The following is a 23,754-nucleotide window of genomic DNA, read 5'->3' as shown; positions in this document are numbered from 1 at the left end:
AGGACTCTATCCCAGGACCCTAAGCTGAAGGCAGATGCCTGACTGACTGAGCCACCCAGGCACCCCTATTTTCTGGTTTTTTGACAGTAGCCATTCTATTGAGTGTGAGGTGGTTTGTCATTGTGGGTTTGATTTGCATTTCCTTAATGATTAGTAATGTTGAGCATCTTTTCATATGCTTATTAGCCATGTGTATGTCTTCTTTGGAGAAATGTCTATTCAAGTCTTTTGCTCATCCTTAACTTGGGTTCTTTGTTTTTTTTCATTGTTGAGTTGTAGGAACTCCTTATATTTTCTGGAAATTAAACCCTTATAAGGTATATGATTTGCAAATATTTTCTGCCGTTCCATTTGTTGCCTTTTCACTCTATTGATAGTTAGTGTCCTTTGATGCACAGAAGTTTTTGATTTTCTTATAGCTTAATTTATCTATTTTTTCCTTTTGTTCCCTGAGTTATTTTAACTTTAATTTAACCTCATATGTATTCTATAAGCTATTTTAAACTCCTCCTAGAACAGAATATAAATAAGTAACAATGTAATCACTCACTCTTCAATATTAGCTATCCTGTCATTTTCCTATGACATTTTAACTATTTGTACCTTGTTATGAGCCCTTTATTTGTTAATAGAAGGAATATAAACAAATAGTGCCTGAATATCTGAATAAAAGTTATCTATGTAGGAAGACAGTTTTCCATGGGCCTCCCACATTTTTGCATGTCTTGTGAACAAGGTACTGACTAGGCTTTGCTCTGGACTATCTTTTCAAATGTGCTTGGGTGGTAAACAGCCATGGAAGAAAAGGCAGATCTGCTCACAGCCTTAAAGGATGGCAATAGTGTCTTCCTCTAGAGTTAAGGACAGGCATGCTTATAGCTTATTATAAAAGATTTATGTCCTCTAAGCTCAGGATTCCTCTCTTAAAATGCAATCTACTGCATGTGAAAATGTCTCCTGGTTCTCTTTGCATTGCCATCTGGGAATTGTGGCTCAAAGAATCAGTACTACAAGAGATTAGAGACTGGCTACTGCTATTGCTGTAAGAAACTGTCCTTTGTTTCTGGCCTTGGAGGTTCGTGTATTCTGTGATCATCCGTGAAACCATGTTAGGCTAACTTGTAAGCTTACAACTGGGGGAAAACTCAGACCCTTCATGGTGCTTGGCAAATATTATAAGGATTTTTGTGCATATACTTGGAAGTCATTTAGCCTAATCTCCTACTCATTCAAGACTTTCTTCTGTACATCTTGACAGATGGCATTCTAAATATCACTTAAATGATTCCAGTAAAAGGAAAACTCTTCTCAAAACCTATTGCATCATTGCTCCCTCCTTGTGTGAACTGAACTATTAATAACTTCATGATACTGAGTTTTTCCTGGCCTCACCTGGTATTGCATAAAATAATTATTCTATTTTCCACATGGCAGGTCTTTGTATTTGGAAAGTACTTACTTAGTCTCCACTAATCTTATTTAACTCTCTAGACCTAGCATTTTTGTTCCATATCTTCATGCACTATGTTTTCCCAACCCACTAGATACTCTAGACACACTACAGTATGGTGAGTATTCTCACAGATGCTTGGAACTATAGATGAATTCAGTAGATTATATGGCTAAGGCACAATTTAGTGAAAATATTTATTATTTGGACAGAATGCATTTGATTGATTTAACGTAAGATTTATGGACAGTTTTTGTATTTCTGTCATAGTGTTACATTGGGCTTGTGATTAGTTAAAATATTCAGACTTTTTCCGTGTAGTCACTCTCAAACTATGATTGTCTCTGAAAACTGACTTTTTAAATCTATAACATAAGATTCTTATTTTTAACCAGTCCAGATCATCTTGAATTTTCCTTCTGTCATCAGTGATATTTGTTCCTTGTTAGGTAAAATTTATGCCCTCTGAAAATTTTATAGACATCCTTACAATCACTTAATCTTAGTCACTAACGGAAATATTGTCCACAAAAAAGGCTAAGGACAAGGCATTAAATTCCTTCTTTCATAGTAACACAGACCATACTTCATTATTATTGACCAGTTGTCTAGCTTGTTATAATCTACTGAATGATGCCATTATCCAGCATAAATGGCATCATCTTATCCACAAGAATATCTTATTTGGTGAAATTAAAATAATCCACATTTTTGGAAATCTCTAGATCTACCATTTCTTTTTTTTTTTTTTTAAGATTTTATTTATTTGACAGACAGAGATCACAAGTAGGCAGAGAGGCAGGCAGAGAGAGAGAGGAGGAAGCAGGCTCCCTGCTGAGCAGAGAGCCTGATGTGAGGCTTGATCCCAGGACCCTGGGATCATGACCTGAGCTGAAGGCAGAGGCTTTAACCCACTGAGCCACCCAGGCACCCATAGATCTACCATTTCTAAAAGAATATTTCAACACTTTACTAGAAAAAGAAAAGGAGTGGCATTCAGGAGGATGAATCAATGCTAATTTACCTTGCTGCTGACCAAGCAAGGTAAAGGGACCTGGATTTAGGCATCTTTGTGTAAACAAGAAATTGCTTTTCCGATCCCTAATCTCATAAAAGCCAAAAGTTTAAGCCCCTGAAGGAGTGATAGCTAACATTCTCATTCCCAAAGTCCAGGCAAAAATCCATGGCTTCTGGTGGAGAAATAGAAGCAAAACATATCCATTTCTGGAGCAATAGATAGGAAACTCCTATCACCATTGTGACTTTTTGTTGCAGTTGGAAGTATACTATATCTTTATTGTTGTGTGGTTATAAACTTGTCAAAATGTATCAAACTATATACTTTAAAAAGGTGAATACTACTTTATGTAATTTATGCTTCACAAAACTGTCAAAAGTATATTAAAGTAAGTTAATTTTCTAAAAATTAGAGAATAAATATAAAGAGGAAAACAAAGAACATGAAATCAATATTGCCTTTAAAAACAAACTGAATTTTGAAATAACAATCATTACCATTAAAGTTTAGGTTTAAAAAGATCTCCCAAGGAAACTGAATGAAACAGGTACCTATTTCGCAGTTTTATTTAGATCATTAAAAATCTTATAAGTTCCCTTATAACAGTTTCTAACTAACAATACATTACAAATGAGGTATGTATTATTTTTTCTACATGGCATTAAAAAGTTTGCTAACTCTAGTATCTACTCATAGTGTATATGAAAATATACTCATAATGTATATGAAAAGCAGAAATGCACAACAGACTGTTTATTTTGTAAAAAAATGAGAAATTAAAAATAAGAGTTATAATAAAAAAAAACTACCCCTTGGAAATTGAACAATCCTATCCTAAATAATTTTTCAATCAAAGAGGAATACAAATATATAATTAAAGACTAGGGGAAAAATTATGAGAATAAAATATACTCTATCATTCTTAAGGATACAGTCAAAATCAACGAAAAAACAGTAAAAGATAATCATAGCTGTAAATGCTTTCTTTATACAGAAAGAAAACATAAATAGATTAAGTGAAGAATAAAAAGAGAAATAATAAAATCCAAGGAGGACAAAAATATAAAATACAAAAATAGAAATGAAGTAGAACTGAATGAACTAAAAGACAGAAAGAATAGGGAAAGGAATGGCTAAAACTAAGCCATTTGGTTTGGTTAAAAGACCAAAAAAATTCAAAACTTCTGGCAACTCAATAACAACATAATATTTTATAAAAATCACAGTATAATAATAATAATAATAATAATAATAATAATAATAGAACAGCCTTATTTTTATGTTTGTTCACTTTTTGTCCTGGATATACTTCTTCTATTATTCACTTTCTTAATCCTTGACTTTAATATTGTTTATTTATTAATTTCAGTTTTATTTTGAATCAGTAATTAATTCAAATCATCCCTACAAAAAGTCAAAAGACAAGATCATGTTTATAGATCCAAAGGATATTTGAAAAAAATAAACATTTATTTCTAATAATAACTCTGGGAAAAAAATAATGTTTCTCATATCAATCCATAATCACAATTATCAGTGAAATAGCAAATCATTCCTAGATTACCTCACTTACTTAAATTCCTTTAAAAAATATTGTAACATATGCAGTAAGAGAAGAAAAACATGTAAATATTGAAAAGCAGTACCAACCATCATTATTTGCAGATGATGTGAACAACTAAATTATTGTAATATTAGGTCAAAAGGATATAAAAATAAGTATATTTTATTTACACATAATGTATTATTTGCCCCAGGGATACAGGTCTGTGACCCATCAGGCTTACACATTTCATAGCATAGTACATACCCTCCCCAATGTCCATAACCCAGCCACCCTATCCCTACCCCACCCACCCCCCAGCAACCCTCAGTTTGTTTCATGTTATTAAGAGTCTCCTATGGTTTGTATCCCTCCTGATCCCATCTTGTTTTATTTTTTTCCCTCCCTACCACCTGTGACCCCTGGCCCTGCCTCTCAAATTCCTCATATCAGAGAGATCATATAATTGTCTTTCTCTGATTAACTTATTTCACTTAGCATGATACTCTCTAGTTCCATCCACGTCATTACAAATGGCAAGATTTTCTTTCTTTTGATGGCTGCATAGTATTCCATTGTATATATATACCACATTTCCTTAACCATTCATCTGTTGATGGACATGGTTTTTTCCATAGTTTGGTTATTGTGGACATTGCTGGTATAAACATTCAGGTGCACATGTCCCTTCGAATCACTACATTTGTATCTTTAGGGTAAATAACCAGTAGTGCAATTGCTGGGTCATAGGGTAGTTCTATAAAAAAATAAGTATTTTGGGAGCACCTGGGTGGCTCAGTGACCTCTGCCTTCAGCTGAGGTCATGGTCTCAGGGTCCTGGGATCAAGCCCCGAATGGCGGCGGCGGTCTCTGCTCAGCAGGGAGCCTGCTTCCCCTCTCTCTCTGCCTGCCTCTCTGCCTACTTGTGATCTCTCTCTGTCAAATAAATAAATAAAATCTTAAAAAGAAAATAAAAATTAAAATAAATAAATAAATAAATAAGTGTTTTTAAAATACATATGTAAATGCTAGCAATAAGAAGTTAGGTAATAATGGGAAAAATTCCATTCTTACTATGAATATATACAATGCTTTCAAACTTTAAGATGCATACAATTCACCTGGGGGTTTTGTTAAAACGCAGATTGAGCAGGTTTGATATGGGAATCAAGATTTTACATTTCTAATGAACTCTCAGGTGCTGCTGATCATGTTTTAAGTAGTAAGATACACACACACACACACACACACATATAAGGTATAGATAGGTTTACGTATGTATACATAGTATATATATATGCATACATACATACACATTCACACATATATATTTTCATGTATAATTCTCACATAAAATTTTAAAACTTAAGATTTAATAAGATATTAGTGAAACCTCTGTTTTTAAAAAAGGAAAAAGAAGGTTAAAAATTACTGGAGAAAAAATGTTTAAATGAAGAAGAGAAAAGTCACATCCCAGGATGGGAAGACAATGGTATAAAAATGTCTATTCTAACTAAAATTAATCTAATGCATTTTTTTTAACACAATGAAAACCCACCAAATGCTGTAACTTTAAAGGATGAGGGTTATAAAGTTCATCAAGAAGAATAAACATCCCAGACAACAAATTTTTTTCAGAAAGACAGCATTAGGCATTTCTTCTCTTCCAGAAATTAAGATGTATTTTAAAGTGACAATAATTAAAACAACTTGTTCTGCATAGAAATAGATGGATTAAAAGTATGGGATACAAAGTCCAGCCATGGATCCAACTGTGCATATAAACTGACATATAATGGAAATGGCATATCAATCACTAAGAGAAAAATAAATTATTTGACAAGTGAATTTATCTATTATAATATTTATTATTTTACATGATCTCATTCTTGTCAGTTCAGTGCTAGTCAGTTCAATGAGCAATCATGGCCTGTTACTAACACTATCTCTATTCTTCTGACAAAAATTCAATGAGTTTTGCAATTTAGCTATTCTCTTTAACATGATCTTGTTTTTTACCAAAAGCCCTATCAACATAGCTAAATCAGAGTTATTTCCTCTGTGATAAAATCAGGCCCATCAGCACAGAGTTCTTCTCTCTCTGATTATAATTGTAGGGTTGCTGGGGTTTTTGTTTGTTTGTTTCTTTTTTCACTATAGCCCCCATCAGATTGTCCATTTTGGTCCTAGACTACCTCCTACAGCTCCTCAAATGGCATCAAATGATAAATGATTAAGAACTTTTAAAGCTAAATCAACATTTCCTTTACAAGTTGTAGGCACATAAAATACATCTTTAAAAGGGTATGTTATTTTAGAAAGCATCAAATAAATTACTAAAAGTGTAAAAACTAGGCTTCATAATCCCCATTAGCATTTCTTTGCCAAATATCTAACAAGACATATCATAAGCACAAAGTAAATTCTGCAATAGTTACGAGAGCCAAAAATAATAAATTGCCAAATATAATATCTCATCTCAAATTTCTAAACTTTTTTCTTTATAATTATACCTCTACCTCTCAAGGCAGACTGGGTCCAAGTCTTCTCGGGGTCCCTCAGATAAAACTTTGTGACTCACATGGTACCATGTAGCATTATATTATGATTAAAAGAAACTCTTCTGGTTTAGCAATAGTGATTTCTAAGCTCATGTTCTCTACTTGCATTTCTTCAACACCAGAAGTGTAATTACAAGCAATTTTTAAAAATACTTATTCTTTTTAGAAGTCACACGGAAACAGTTCCCATGTTTATCTCATCAACCCTCACTACTCATGAAAATTTTCTCCTTCACCTACATCCCAAACTATTTTGATGACTGTTCCTTTCCATCCTCCCTCTTCTACTAAACCTTCCTCCGCCCTACTCCTCTTTTCCACCACACCCCATCCTTCTCTCCAGTCTTTGCATTTTTATCAATAAAAATTGTCCGGGGGGTCGGGGAGAAAGAACTTGTCTGACAAAGCAAGATTCTTAGAGAACAGCTCAGCAATGCCAGAATACTACATCATGGACAGAGATGTCAAAGGCTAGAAACATCCATTCAGTAAGGATTTTGTCCCATCACATTTGTAGGCACTTAGTAAGATTGCACAAGTGAATGAATGATTACAAAGTTAAAGGGAAGAATTAACTATAATGTGAAAGAAAATTCTTGTCAGTCAGAAGACCTAGGCCCTTGACAGAGCTCTGCTCTTATTCCTTCTGATCTACTTTTACAAAATTACTTTTACAAGGATAAGACATATAAACATACTTTTTTTCTAAATTAATATAAAATATTAGCAGTGAATTCAGTATTGATACAGGACTCATGTAATAGTTTTTTAAAAATTTCCAACATTTTAATCAGAAATCACCAAAGGAAATAATGTATACTCTGGGGGTTTAATGTATTCATTTGTACAAATTATTAGTCATAGGGTAACATAAAACATCACTAACTTAGGCCCCTTTAATTCAGAAATCATCATGTAAAAAGCCATAAGTGTAATATGAAGTACTGAGGCTAGAGATAGGAAACAGAATAAACTTGAAACCTTTCTTCAGCTAATTTGTTGTGTGTAATTTTAGAAAGTTCCCATAACCTCTTTGGTTTCTGTGAAGTTGTGTTCAAAGTGAGCCAAGTTGTTCAAGCAGTCCATCTCGTCATCACATAATTCTATGATTCTTCATAGGCCTGATAGATGTTCCTTTTCTACTTTATTCTTTCTATAAGCAATGGTTCTGGGAATGGAATTATTTTTGTTGGGATGTTTTATAATCTGGATATGACTAGGCTTCAGGGATCACATGAATTCCCTAAATTTAGGCAATTATGTTTGGGTGCATTTTTCTGGGCAGAAGTATATAGCTTACATCTGATTCTCACAAAGCTCTGTGAACTTCTCAAAAAAGACAAAAAAACACTTACTTAAATAATGGACCAATTCCAAGTGATTCATATTAACTTGTTAAAAGGCTCACAACAGGCTCACAAAAAGTTTGCTTCATAATACTGTGTTGGTTCTGTAACATTCTCTATCTCACATCAGTAACACAATACACTCTGTTAGTAGAAGCTACATTTCAAACTTCCATTAATAATCTCCCCATTCAGTGATGAGCCATAGACTACATCTGTCTAGTTCACCTCATTACATCAAATGCCTTGAATAGTGCCTAGCTCTCGAAGAACGAAAGAAGGGAAATGTCTACCAGTATATCTCCAGGCGAGAAGACCGGTAGGGAATGATCATCTTTTCATCTGGGCATTAATTGAGACCCTAAAACTTAGATGATGATAGAATCAACAAATAAGGATAGATACCTCATTTTATACTCAAGCCAAGCCATTGTACTTTAAACGAAGAAGAAATGAAATCCGAAGTGATTAAGGCCTAACCAAAAGTGGCAAGGTACAGATTCCTTTCATTTCACTAAGAACCTAATTATTGAGTGCAAATTATGATGTCACCCAAATTCCAGTTCCTTTCTTTTAATTGAATTTCAATAGCTAATAAACTTGTCCTTCATTATGAGTACACATACCATAAGTAACCTCTGATTTTTGCCTGATTTATTAACATAAGTAAATAAAATAATATCATGTCTTATATGTAATATAAGTTGGATTCCGTTTTTTGTCACTGTCATATCTATAAAAGATATTCAGTGCTATAAATCAAATTCTTTTATCATGCAAACATAATTAGTTTTTCAATAATGCTTGTTTATTTGTCTTAACTGACAATTACAGGAAGAAAATGGTCTCATTCATTAGTATCTTTTAAAATATATAGTACATAAAATTGAATACATGTTATTTCATTCCTATACAATTCTGGTAATTGACTTTTAAAAACCTAGTAACATTGGCATCTCTTTTATCTTCTTACAGAAGCATTGTTTTAAACCCAGCTTATTTCCGAAATCATCTTCGCCAGGCAACAGTGTTTAGATGTCTGGAGAGATATTCAGAAGCTGCCCGGTATGTTTGTTATAACTCTTGTGAAGATTTATTTCAAGTTAAATTAATTTTATTCTCAGTTTCTGGTAATAGCATAACAGAACTTTCCATTTCTCTCATGTAGTATGATTTTACCAGAATTATTGTCTTATAAACGTCAAACCAACAATTATTGACTATCTTTTTCTTTAATTAAAGCCATTCTCTGTTCATAGCTCTTAGTAAAATTCAAACTTTCCAGCCATGAGGTCACTCATAATGATGGGAAAACTTCCAGGGAAGATTAGAAATGAACTTGACCTCTTGCCCTCCAGTAGATTCCTGGTTTTGGTTGTAATGACACAATTCTGTGACTCTCTCTCTTTCTTGAGTTCTGGAAATGAAATCCAACAGCATGAAAAAGACCTCAGGAGCTCTTTCTAGAGGAGATGGCATCAGTTATAACATCAAGGGTTGTTAGAGCTGTTCTAATATATTGCTTCCTAGACCCCAGTATGTTTTATAAAAATCTAACAAAGCAGCTTTTAATATTTTCATCCCCAGAACCTACACTTACAGAAAAAAAAAAAAAATTTACAAGAATTGTGCAACAGCCTCAATGTTACACTCAAAATTCCTTTTCACCTATGACTACAAAGGCTTTTTTTCTTCCTGAGTCAAGCTCATCATATTGGACTTCCCTTCCCTTTGATGAAGCTCTCAATGAATTTTCCTCATCTCCCAATGAATAGCTGCTATTTATAACTTGTCCACTTTATTTATTTATTTATTTAAGATTTTTTTTTTTTTTAGGGGCGCCTGGGTGGCTCAGTGGGTTGGGCCGCTGCCTTCGGCTCAGGTCATGATCCCAGGTCCTGGGTTCGAGCCCCGCATCGGGCTTTCTGCTCGGCGGGGAGCCTGCTTCCTCCTCTCTCTCTGCCTGCCTCTCTGCCTACTTGTGATTTCTGTCAAATAAATAAATAAAATCTTTAAAAAAAAAAAAGATTTTTTTTTTTTTTTAATTTACTTGACAGAGAGAGAGGGATCACAAGCAGGCAGAGAGGCAGGCAGAGAGAGGGGAGGAAGCAGACTCCCCACCGAGCAGAGAGCCCTATGCGGGGCTCAATCCCAGGACCCTGAGATCATGACCTGAGCTGAAGGCAGAGACTTAACCCACTGAGCCACCCAGGTGACCCATCCACTTTAATATTCTAGGAATTCAGCAAGGAAATGTGAGTGGTTTCTTCACCAGCTCCAAACACTATTCCTAGGGAAGTATCTGTAGTAATAGGGATGAGAAGCCTAGGTTGCAATCTTTGCTATATAACACTTTCTTGGAGAGTGGAGTTTAAGGAATTTAAATGGATAATAAAATGGTTCCATGAAATTAATACCATGAAATCGACATGAATTCCATTTATGTAGGTGGTCCTAAGAGTTACCAAAACTGAATTAAGTGATGGATATGGAGGGCAGAATTAATCCCAACTACACTCACTTTGCAGTCAAACAACCATTATGCCACAACATCTATTTACCTGTATGTTAATGTGCATTTTTTAAACTTATAATGGCCTTTATGTATCAATCTCATTTTTTTACATTCTATTTTTCCTTATACTTTCTCTAATGTATTCCATCTTATGTACTCACTTATGACTTTTTTCTACATTTTATTCTCTCCACTAAGTTGTCTGTAACTTTCTTTCTGCCCACATACCTATCCTATGTGAATGAGAGGGAATTTAAGAGGTGATGGTGAGCTTCCTTCAGTCCCATACTTTTTAAAAAGTCCCTAGCTACAAATGAATCTAATAGATCCAATGTAAACCGATACCACTACCTGTAAAATAGTGTTTTCTAAACAATGGTTTATTAATGTGTCTTCTGAATCTAATAAAAAAAATCATTAGAAGACGAGATGCAACTTCAAAATTAGATTGCAACTAGTAAAAAATAAGCCATGAGAGACTATGGAATCTGGGGAAACAAACTGAGGGTTATAGAAGGGAGTGCGGTATGGGGATGGGTGAGTCTGGTGATGGGTATTAAGGAGGGCACAGATTGCTGGAGCACTGGGTGTTTTATATGAACAATGAATCATGGAACACTACAGCAGAAATTAATGATGTACTGTATGGTGACTAACATAACACAATTAAAAAAAAAGATGTTAAGAAAAATTGATGGTGGTGTACTGCGATTGGCTTGTATAGACTCTGAAAAGCCAATTGTTAATATTCTGGAATTTAAGGAGAGCCAGTTTTTAAAATAGAGGAGAACTTAGCAATGCTGGGAAAATTTACACTATGGAAACTGGCAAATGCTACAAAGCCGCCTTTTCTGGTTCAGGGAGAGCCAGGTTTCCAGCCTATCATTGACTATAACTTAATTGTATCAAGCTTTGACTGTTTGAGTTAAAGTTGTGACAAAAATTCTTTATGGGCCCTAAAACAAACAATAAGAACTTGAAAATTAGTAATTTGTCAGTATTTGCTATACAAAGTTGGAACTGAATATCCATTGTCCTTGATGTGTATATCCCTGCAATGAAATAAATGTAGGTGTTCAATATCCTATAATGACTGACCTGAAGACCTGATTATTATCATTGAGGAAGTTCCTGATAATTGTTGGTTATGCTGGTATGGACTTTCCGAAATTGTGTCTGTTATGCAGATACAATTAATTACAGATATAAGAGTTTTTCATCTTGGCTTTCTTGGCAATTATAGTCCTCAGTATACAATATTAGTCATTATGGTTTTCCCAAGGGGAAGAATGAACATGACTATGATAGTGTTCCTTAGCTATTAGACTTGTAAATAATAAATGCAAATAAATATATAGAACATTCATGTTTATCAATTACTTTCTTGGAAATTTGGGTAGTTTGGTTCAGGCCTCTTACAAGGATATTATATTTAAACTCACTGGAAAAGCCAACACCTAGACACTCCTCTAGAATGTCAAGTAGTCATGTTTCTGAAATTGAAAGGCATTTACCAAATGCAAAAGAATCCCATTACTAAGTGACTTAGGAATCTTAAAACCATTATTTGCAGTGAAGTGAATCATCTCTTTCTGATTCACCTTAGAGTATTTATAACCAGGAACTAGAAATTGGGCCACCTAAAGTTTTCTGAGCCTAACCAGCTCTACTCAGGAAGGAATACTTAATAAATAGGTCAGAAAACATTCCCAGGACAGTCTCATAAAAGCCAGGATTCTCAACCTGAGAGACTAGAGAAAATGCTATGACCTATATTTGAATGGATGGTATCAGTCAGGTTTACAACATGAGCAGGTCCTTTTATTTTATGGGTCAATATTCTTTTAGTAACATCCTACCTACCAGAAGAGAGAACAAGAATATATAGATGGTAGGAAACTGAATAAAAATAAGGATATTTTATTTTGCTTTAGGCTCTGCAGGGATGCTGGTCATCCATGAGCAGACAACTGGCACTGGTTAAATTGATGAAAGTACATTTTCAGACCATAAATCTAAATTGAAATTGCTGTAACTCCCCCAAGAAACAACCAACCTGTGACTCTTACCTGAAATAGCAAATAGCCTAGCTCTTTAACATCTCTTCATTTCTATGCACATAAAAGTATATGTGTTGAAGTAGAATGTCTTTGCTTGAATCTGCCTTCTCTCGTAGCGCGCGCGCGCACACACACACACACACACATACCCCATTTGGCACTACCTTCATAAGAAAGATGATAAGATAAGCAAAAATATGCAGAGATGTGAAACGAACAAATGAAAAGACTATATTATGAAAAGACCTAATAACTCTTGATAATACGAATGACATGTCTTTTATTTCTGTATGCTCAGTGACTTCCACAGAGTTTGGCATATACCAAGCACCAGTTCAGGGTTGGCAAATTAAATTAGCCAGTTTTGAGTTTGTAGTTAAGAACCATTTAGCAGCAGCAATAAGGAGATATTACATGAAATTGTTAGTACAACCCTGGTTAAAAGATAAATATGAGAGTGTTCATATAGTTAAGTTATGGTGATTGTATCGTGACTCCTATGATAAAGATCTATAAGGCAAAAAGTAGCTGACATTGCAAAGGAATTACTTTAGTTAAGATCACACTGTGTAAGTGGAAGCAAACAGAAGGTAATACTAAAGAGGAAAGTACAACAAAAGCTTCTATTCATCATTAAGGAGGAGTTAGTTGTGTATTTCTACATATATGAACTAGATGAGGGCTACTGGAGCAGTAATCATGCATTTAAATATTCACAAATCTCAGGCTGATGGTGTATGAAGGAGGTCAATTATAAGATAAAAGAGTTGTATGAATTACAGAGAACTAGAGAACACTAACTACAATGACCATATAATTTATCTTTCAAACTTATTAGTGAAAATAGGCATAGTCCTTCTGAAGGGAATGGCCATATTCAAGTCCAGTTAATGTTGCTGTATACAACTGTAGTACAGTGTTGTCGATTTTTGAGTCTTCAAGAAATAATGCTTTTCAGAACGTGGCAAGAAGAAATTTCTTAATTTTTCTTTTTTTAAATTTCTTAACTTTTAAATGTCAATTATTTCATGTTTTTCAAACACAGTTTCATCTTAAGAAAACTGAAGTAGTCCCATTCATGAAAATGTAATTCACCAATTTGTTGCAACAAATCTGTTCTACCTTTTATTTATAGTAGTATTATTTAATACCACATTATATATAATATTATGATAAATAGATTAGGTAATCAACTATATAGTCTAATATTTTCTTATCTTTTTCCTTTTTTTTTAAAGATTTTATTTATTTATTTGACAGACAGATCACAAGTAGGCAGAGAGGGAGGCAGAGAGAGAGGAGGAAGCAGGTCCCCCGCAGAGCAGAGAGCCTGATGCGGGGCTCGATCCCAGGACCCTGGGATCATGACCTGAGCCAAGGGCAGAGGCTTTAACCCACTGAACCACCCAGGCACCCCTATCTTTTTCCTTCTTAAGGTAATATACAAATAGCATGTTTCTGTTAAACCAAATCAAAACACAATACAATTAATTCACAAGATGAGTTAATTCATGGCTACACTCACTAGAGTGAGTAGCCAGATAGAGAGAAACCAGATAGGTAGATAGTAGAGGTTAAAGCTGATGCCACTGGAAATGGAAATAATGCATATATAAATCACAACATTCCAAAAGAGAAAGTGATCTAAAAATAAATTTAAGTATTTGTTCAGAAACCTAGTCACATAAAACAGTGATATTGTTATTGATAGGCAATCACTCAGGAATAGTACTACAACAGTAAGCAGCAAGAAACTGTGTCAGCTGTTTTAGTGTCATAGAACTCTATGATTTTAAATGAGATTATTGTGTATCTTGCAAGGGAGGAGAATATACTGACAGGTAGACTCAAGACAAATGATTCTGAAAAGATGATAGTAGTGTTGGGAATTTATTTTAACTTAGTTCTGATTCAATTGAAAGTATAAAATCCATTCAAACACCATGCAAAAATACATCACAGTTTTTTGGTTAAAGTAAGTTCTCATTTATGTCTTCAGATAGTATAAATGAAGACTGTAGGCTAATTTTTATTCTTAAACGGTCCATCTGCCTGAAGGCCTTTTTCTTTCTTTATTGGAGACAGTTTGCCTTTGCCAGAACAGCTTTAGTGTAGGCTAGCATTAATCAGTCCTATGTGACATACAGTTGTATGCTGGAAGGTGGACATGATCATTCCACCATTAAGTGATTTTCCTTTTCCTCGGTATGATAAAGGTGTATGGTCCTGAAGCACTACAAAATGTTGCTTCTTCATGTATGATTTCTAAAACAGACACTAATATAGACAAAATTAGTCATTTCATATCACTTAGGTTAAATATCTGACCATAAGACTACAACTCACCAGTTTCTACGTATGTAAGGTGCAGCATTTGTGACTTCACGGAAAAAAGTGAACGTTAAAAATATTCTAAATCTTCAAGTTTCTAACCATCTTGTATTTCTTAAGGATTTAAAATTACAGACTCATAAATGTCTAATCTTACAACAAAAGTACTAATCATAAGGTTGCAATGATAACTGATGGCTTAAAAGTAACTGTTGCCCTAAGAAAAGTTGAATTTTTTGGACATGATCCAAATTATAAGTAAATTATTGCAAGAATAAATAATTTTACATGCAAATAGAAAAGGAATTTAACACAGGCCTATTGCAAAGGACATCCAGAAATTCATTTGAGAAAAACAAACAATGATTGATTTTGTGAATTTCTCCATCTTGCTGATGTACATCATGATAATTATTTTTGTCCCTATTCATTCAAGTTTTAAGTGTGAAGAAATAAAGAAATAAAAATGTTCTGTTCTTATCCTTCTTCCCTTCAATCAGATGCCCATCCAATTCCACATTTTCTACAATGGTGGAATTATAGAAAATCAATTAAACATTAAAAAGTTTAATTCAAGGGAGCTGAAGTTTAACTCCACATGTTCTGTGCTATTTTCTTATGCATAAGTGTTGCCAAAAGAATTAGAGTTTAGTCTGCTGATGATAAAATTATGATAAATGGATCAAAACTTCTGTATCTTAATCTGCAAATTGGAGATAATAATAGCATCTATGTCCCAGAGGTTATTATGAGGATGAATGAGACAAGTACACTTGGCACAGTACTTGGCATCTCATAAACTCTCAATAAAAAATAAGGTTTATCATTGTTTTTGTTGTTGTTAATGGGAACTCTTTGAAGATAGGTGAAGCTTCCTAAAGAGACAATGAGTTTCTCAACACTGACACCAGAACACAACAGGACACAGATTGTACCACAATACTAATAGACCCCGTCTAACTCTGGGAGTCATGTCTGTGTTTTGGGGAACCTCCATGTTAATATTGGGGTTGAAAGGCATGATTTTGGTTGGGTTAAGGAGTTAAAAAGGGAAAAATTGATTTTTAAAAAATTTTTGCATATGAATATATCATGAATTTTAGCATCTTATTTCATTCTGAGGGATACTCCAATTATTCTTAAAGTGAGTTAGATTGTAGAGACCCCCAGCATGGGTAGGTGGGAGTTCAAATGACATAAATAGTTCAGGTCATCTGGTTTTGACTCCAAATTCTCCCTTTTTCTTTTCCTCATTTCTGTCAAAAATAGCAATACCTTGACAAAAGATTGGGCTGGAAATCCTAACAGCGCACTGCCAGAAACTCTGAAATTCTTCACACACACACACCCCACTTAAAAAAAAAAAAATACTGGCATTGGTTCATTACACTATTAAGCACATAAATTAATCTTGATGCCACTGATTGTGAAAATTGCTTATAAGTCAAAAGTTCTATTTCTGTATCTGTCTGCTAAAGAGGAACTATCTGCATTGGAGAATTATAGCCAAGTCAGAGAGACCTATGTTCCACTCCAGGACCACAAATGACTAGTTATGTGTGACCTTGGGCAAGTTAGTTAAGTAACCTCTTTTAGTTTCAATTTCTTCAACCATAAAATGAAGATAATAATACTACTTTACAAAGTAAGCATAAGGTTTGCATGGAATAATGAATATGAAACATGAAACTCGGTGCCTGGAACATAGTAAGCCCTCAATTAATTATTGTTCCTGCTGCTATTGTTATTGTTGTTGTTGCTGCTGCTGCTGTTGCTGTTACAAGCTTTGAAGAATGATGTTTAAAACCTAAAACATTCACTCTAAAATAATTATGTCAAGTGCAACTTTGGTAAAAATATTATATTCCAGAGCTACCACCCCAATTTATCTTAATTTTGATAGCCATCATCTATGATCCCTTGCTTTTTGCCAAACTCTATGTCAGATGCTTGTAGTGCATTAGCTTTGCTCCTCACAACTCTGCAAAGAAATTATATTCCACATTTTTTAGGCGAGGGAACTTAAGCTAGAGTTCGAATGACTTGTCAAAGACCATTGATAAGTAGCAAATCTGGAATTCGACCTTAACTTTATCACCAAGACCCTGATTTCTGCACAAAGGATGCTGTTGTCACACTTCGTATTGGCCACTTGGGTGAGTTTGAAATGGTATTGATTGCCCCATTGTGGTTTACATTTTCTTTTTTTATTACTGGTGCACTTGTGCATTTTTAATATATTTATTGGGCAATCATGTTTCCTCTTCTGTGAAACGCTCATTTGTATATTTATCTTGTGTTCATTTCTTATTGGATTGTTTGTCTTTTTATTATTAAATCATTGGATTCTTTATATACTCTGGGTACTAATTAGTTTTAGCAATATATGTTGCAAGTAATTCCTTCCAATTTATGGTTTATATAATCATACTCTTTTTGTTATCTTTTGATGAAAAATTAAAGACTTATTTTGAGTGTAGTCAACTGTAGTCAAATTCTTTTATGATTTGCACTGCTTAAGTTTTTAAAAAAATTCTCTTCTATCCTAAGCTCATCAAGATACCCTTCTAAATTATCTCAAAAGTTTTTGAGTTTTTCCTTTGCTTTTTAAGTTTTGACCCAATGATAGTTGTTTTTTATATATGGTGGGAGGTAGGATTCTCTTATTATGTTTTTCCCTCAGTGGATAACCAATTATCTTGATATCATCTTATTAAATCCTTTTGCTATTGATCTTCCATGTTAGCTCTGTTTATATCAGTTTTCCATATGTGAATATGTCAGTTTCTGGTCTCTATTCTATTCATACATCTGTTTGTCTGCTACCTTGCCAAAAACACACTATCGTACATAGGATTATATTTATACAATGGTTTATAATTAGACTTGATATTCCTGATATCTAGCAAAGGAAACTTTACCAACTGATTCTTTTTCAGGAATGTCTTGTCTATTCTAAGTCTTTTGCTCTTCCACATAAATTGTAGAAACTGTGAATTTGAATTCCAAACCAGAATAGTGTAAGTTCTAGTTAGGAATTCCCAAGGAAGACTTTCTTACTTCCTTTTCCGTAGTCTACCAGGATCCAAGGCCAAGACTGACATGCTGTTCCACTATTTTGCTCTGTAAGAGTTTCTCCTAGTTCTTTTATTGAACGTGTTATTTGTAAGAAAAACTTTAAGTAGGTTGTCTATTCAGTCTTCCCTCTGCTTAAAACCCTTAGGATTTGTCTACTTTTCCCCATGCATATGTCCCATTAAAAGTTAGTAGACCAGTAAATATTAACATATATCCTCAGAAAAAAACTTTTGTGTTTGCTTATTAAACCCTCTTTACTTATGTAACACTATCTACATATTTTTTAAATGACTGTTTGACACAAAAAGCCAAGCAGATGGTACCCCCAATGGCCAAAGTTAAAACAATCTGAATAACTGGGGCACCTGGTGGCTCAGTCGGCTGTGTCCAACTCTTGATTTCAGCTCAGATCATGATCTGGGATCGAGCCCTGCATAGGGCTCCCTGCTCTGCGGGGAGTCTACTTTTCTCCCTCTCCCTCTGTCCCTTCCCCCACATGCTCAAGCATATTGCATGCACTCTCTCCCTCTTTCTCTCATAAATAAATAAATCTTTTAAAAAACACAATTTGAATAACAAAACAAATATTGATATTATCAAATTATAATCCATTGAATTAAATGAATATTCATATATGAGTTTATTCTAATATAAAAATAATTGAATAAATATATGGGGGACAAATGAAAATTCTTCCTTACAGAGGAATGCCAATTAATAAATGTAGAATAAATGAGAGAAAATCAATGTTAGCAAGCACCACAGTAATAATTGTTGCAAGATAGATCTACTAATGGACTTTAATTTCAGCAATTCCACTTCTGTTATTTATCTGAAGACAACAAAAACACTAATTTGAAAAGATATATGTACCCCTATGTTCATTGCAACATTATTTACAATAGTCAAGATATGAAGCAACCTAAGTGTCCGTCTATAGATGAATGAATGGATAAAGACAGTATGGTGTGTGCATTTGTCTATCTTTATACACAGACACACACACACTCACATACACACACACACACACACACACACACACATTATGAAATACTACTCAGCCATAAAAAAAATGAAATCAAGCCATTTAAGACAATATGGATGGATGTAAAGGGTATTGTGCTAAGTGAAGTAAATCAGACAGAGAAAGATAAGGACCATATGATTTAACTTACGTGTGAAATCTAAAAAACAAAACATAGACATAGAGAACAAATTGGTGTTGGTAGAAGCATAGGGAATAGAGGAATGGGTGAATTAGGTAAAGGGAATTTAGAGGTACAAACTTCCAGTTATAAAATAAATAAGTCACAAGAACGTGATATACAGCATTGAAAATATAGTCAATAATATCATAATAACTTTGTATGGTGACAGATGGTAACTAGACTTACGATTCTTTCATAATGTATAAAAATATCAAATCACTATGTTGTACCTGAAACTAATATAAAATTGTATGTCCATTATAATTCAATAAGAAATAAGAAATAATTATCTCCTTCAAATATTTACCAGTTGGAGAGAGAAACCTACTCACTTTATGGTGAAATAAATGAGCAAAGACCACCATAATCAAGTGGCCAAGGTTAATACCACCAGTAATAAATATCTACATTACACACACACACCCCCAATAGTATGCAATGAGACCATCACATTACTTCTCTAGGATTCTTGCCTAAAACACAATTTCAGTTTAACCATGAAAAAATATCATACAAATTCAACTTGGGAAACAGTTGACAGAATAACCAATTAATTCTCTTTAAAAGTATGAAGGCCATAAAACATAAGAAAAGAATAAGGAAATGTCAAAGACTAGAAGATGCTAATGATACACAACAACTAAATGTATTGTGGGATCCTTAACTGGATCCTGGAACAGAAATGTGGCAATAAGGAAAAAACTGTTGAACTTTAGAGAAATCTGTAGTTTAGTTAGTAGAAGTGTACCAATATTAATTTCCTGGTTTATTCACTATTCTATGGTTTTATAAGTTGTCAAGGTTAGAGGAAGCTAGGTAGAATGACATACATTAACTCCGGTGCAATTTTTGTGACTTTTCTATAGATTTCAAATTATTTCAAAACAGACTTTTTAAAAACTTGTTTTTTATGTTTGTTTTCAGTCCATCTTGTTTAAAAGTATCAGCTGTCCTAAGTAGTGTTTCTCTGATCATCTCATCCACCATATTCTTAAATTTGAGACTTAACATTTTAAAGACATTTTTATCATCTTTCTCTCCCAGCCTATTTTGGGATATCCTTTGCCTGCTATAATTTAAGAACATGTTCTTTTTCTACATATTATATCTCCTACAGATTCCATCTTAATTTTAGCTTCTGGAACTTATTTTGATATACTTTTATACTCTTCTTTAATTACCTGAGTCATAAAATCTGGTGCTGAGTCCATTAAAATTTGGGCTAGACAATCAAGATCAGCAGTTCAGTTCTATCATTACAATTATGTTATCCTTGTTTGGGTGCCTGGGTGGCTCAGTGGGTTAAGCCTCTGCCTTCAGCTCAGGTCATGGTCTCAGGGTCCTGGGATCGAGGCCCGCATCGGGCTCTCTGCTCAGCGGAGATCCTGCTTCCTCCTCTCTCTCTGCCTACCTCTCTGCCGACTTGTGATCTCTCTCTGTCAAATAAATAAATGAAATCTTAAAAAAAAAAATTATGTTAGCCTTGGCAAGACCTTTGGCCTCTATAGAATGGGAATAATGGTAGGACCCAGTCTCATCTCTCCAAAAGTTGTTATGAGAATCAAGTCTCTTCTTTCTCCTAGTTCTGTGACATCATACTCTCTGGATTTTTTCCTACCGCTCTAACTTTTCCTTCTTATTCTCCAACCTATTGCTTAAAAATTAGTGTTTCCAAAGGGCCTGTACCCTTTACTCTTTTTTAAATTGTGCACTTACTTTTCCTTGGCCATAAAATCCCCTCTGCTGGCTTTAGCTAATCAATCTACTAATGACTCCCAAATTTATGCCCACGTTCTCAGATCTTGCTCCTAACCTCCACATTTATGTATTCAAGCACCTTCTGAATATTCCCACTTGACTATATTAGAAGCATCTCAATCAAAACATATGTTCTAAACTGAACCCTATTGCTTTCAAAAACTTAACTCCCCAATATCTTAATTGTCTAACATAATGGATTGATTAATTAAATAGTGGAATTACCAATGGAATACAATGGTACCATTTTAATTACTGCTACAGCTGCAAATTTACTAATGTGGAAGCTATTCTCACCATATTGTTTATTTTTAAAAGCAGGTTAAAAAGCAATGTGTAGTATGCTGTATTTACAGAGCAAATTTGAACACATCTCTCTCCAGACTAATTACTTTAAATTACTTTACATACTCTACCAAATAAATCCTGGCAAAAATTAAAAGGTCTCTTGTAATTAAGTTCCTGTTTGTCTCTGTCTCTCTGGCCTCCTTTAAACACACACACACACACACACACACACACACACACTTTAATACTCAAATATTACCCAAACTCAGCATGATATTTCATGCTTATACATATTTGCATATCCTCTTCTCAGAATAGCTTTTCCCTCTTTGGTTATTTCTGAAACCCTTCTTGGGGTCTACCTCCTCTGAGAAGTTTTCCCTGATTCTGTTTTCTCCCAATAAGATTAATTTTTTTCTGTATTATTTCTGAGCCTTGTCTTTATAGCTATGAGTGCATATTCCCTGTCAATAATTATTCCCTTAAATGTTAATTTATCTTAAAAGACCAGGGGTTTCTTGAAATATGGAGAACTGATTAATTCACCTTTTTCACCTTTACCAATCTTCAGGACTCAATCACATTAGTCACAGTATAAATATTTGTGGAACTGAAATTAGAATGCATATGAAAGCACATAATATACCACAGATAGAGTGTTCTGAAATGAAAGATAGTATTTATTGCTATTTAAATTCATACTATAATACAGTGATTTTTTACAGTGATATTTTAAATCAGCATTATAAAAGATAAATTCTTCAAAAGGGGACTCCTTACTTACATTAATTAATGAATCTGGGTGTCAAAATCTTGAATCTAATAGTAATGTAGGTAAAATCCCCTTAAACCAGGCGTCTGTTAAAAGAAATACAGAATAAAAGGGTAGCTCCTTATTCCAGAACTTTATAAAAGTCAACAAAAGGATTTATTGGAAATAATTTGATCCAGACTCTTTAATGAAAACTTCATGATTTTTACTCTACATTTTACATGATTTGAATTTTTCTAAGCCTTATCAACCTGTGAACACAAATCAAGTTATAATAATGAAAAAAACTGCATAGATTGGCTTATATCCCCACTTGCATAACACAAAATTTTACCTCTCCCCCAACTAACTTGGGATTTCTGGGGTCTGACTCAGATGCACTCCAGAAAAGGAAAGAATGGAATAGCATGATATGAAAAGGTTAGTTTTTAATGTTAGCCTGCAAGGCATGTACATGGTTTTGTATATACAACCTATGTACAAATATGTTCACAAAAAACATTTAATGCTTATTGTAATATTCAGTATATAATTCCATAGAAATATTACATTTAGAAACTGTGACTCAAGAATTTCTCTGCTTAGAGTATTTTGGCAAATTAATGAAGATTCTTTTCTGTTGGCCCTTCATTGTCATCATTCCATCTTCCATAGATGACTTTGCCAGTTCACCTAACTCTTCCTTAGCCCTCAGTTAAATATCAAAGTTCTTCCTATAAGGCTTGGACCACCCACTTGCCAGACAGATGTTTTCTTTGCCATTGATCAGGGAAATCCTTAACATCTTTCTCACATTTTAAAAATAGGTTTAAAACTAGCAATGAATATTGCTGATTTGACTGATTCTATTCATTGCCTGTGGGCTTAAGTTTATTGAATACAACGGCAAGCTGGCACTGGGTACAACTTAAATTTTCATTTTTCCTTTTGTTTTTTCACCAATATTCTGGAATCCAACTAGATTAAATACATGCCTGATATGCCCTTGATATTACGGGTTTTGTATCAGTCTTCAGTCTTGGGGTTCCTCACCAAGAAACTGGGAACAGGCCCCAATCCCAAGGGCAAAGGAAATTATCTCCTTGTTAGTGTAGTCCACATAACCCTCTTAAGGATCCCATAAGATTCTTTTCCTAGGTTTGTTGTGTACTAAATGTTAATCTCTCAAAAGAGCATCTTTGAAATATGGAGTCTCTACCAATTTATTTTCTTGAAAGATTTTGCTTTCTTAAATAAATTCTGTAAAATCATGGCCATGGCATTAGATTTTTAAAATCCTGCCTCCAAGTCAGAAATGACTGCATTGTCTCTATAGGGATGGAAACCTCAGCACTTAGATCTGAAATGGATCTCATTAGTACTGGCCCTAGGGACTTCCTGTGCCTCACCTTTGTGCAGTCCCAGGGCAGTTGTAGCAGCTCAGGAGTACAATAACAGAGTTACTATTAACTCTTTTATACCTGGAATCAAGTGGAGTATATAAGTTTAATAAGAAACGGGGTCTCCCTTATATTCACCATAAATGTTTATCCTCATAATGTATCTAGCCCTCCTAGATCACACTCCCACCACCAACCCTAGACATAACCCTAGAGCTCCACACCTTCCTTCAAGGGATACTCTTATTCTCTTAAGTTTTTAAAAAAATTTAGAATTTTGTTAAGAGGCTCCTTCGGCACAATCTATTCTTCTGCAAGCTGGTATGGTTTGTTTCATCATGCTTAGAGAACTGTTTCTGTCCTTGCAAACAACTCACTTGAAAAAGTACTTGCCAGCTGTTATTGCTTCCCAAAATTATTTATTTATATTTTAATTTATAATTATGC

The 23,754-nt window shown here is 34.1% G+C and overlaps 1 protein-coding gene across 1 annotated transcript in view; it reads left to right on the top strand.

Moving 5' to 3' along the window:
* SPATA16 (spermatogenesis associated 16) overlaps positions 1-23,754 on the top strand; it is a 245,971-nt gene that overhangs the window by 112,076 nt on the left and 110,141 nt on the right. The window contains exon 5 of the mRNA XM_047730665.1: positions 8,894-8,983. Coding sequence (XP_047586621.1) covers positions 8,894-8,983 — 90 coding nt within the window. The remainder of the gene's footprint in view (positions 1-8,893; positions 8,984-23,754) is intronic.

The sequence above is a fragment of the Lutra lutra genome, chromosome 1 (genome assembly GCF_902655055.1).
Source record: "Lutra lutra chromosome 1, mLutLut1.2, whole genome shotgun sequence".
Classification (NCBI taxonomy): domain Eukaryota; kingdom Metazoa; phylum Chordata; class Mammalia; order Carnivora; family Mustelidae; genus Lutra; species Lutra lutra.
This window is presented reverse-complemented; position numbering and strand designations above follow the sequence as displayed.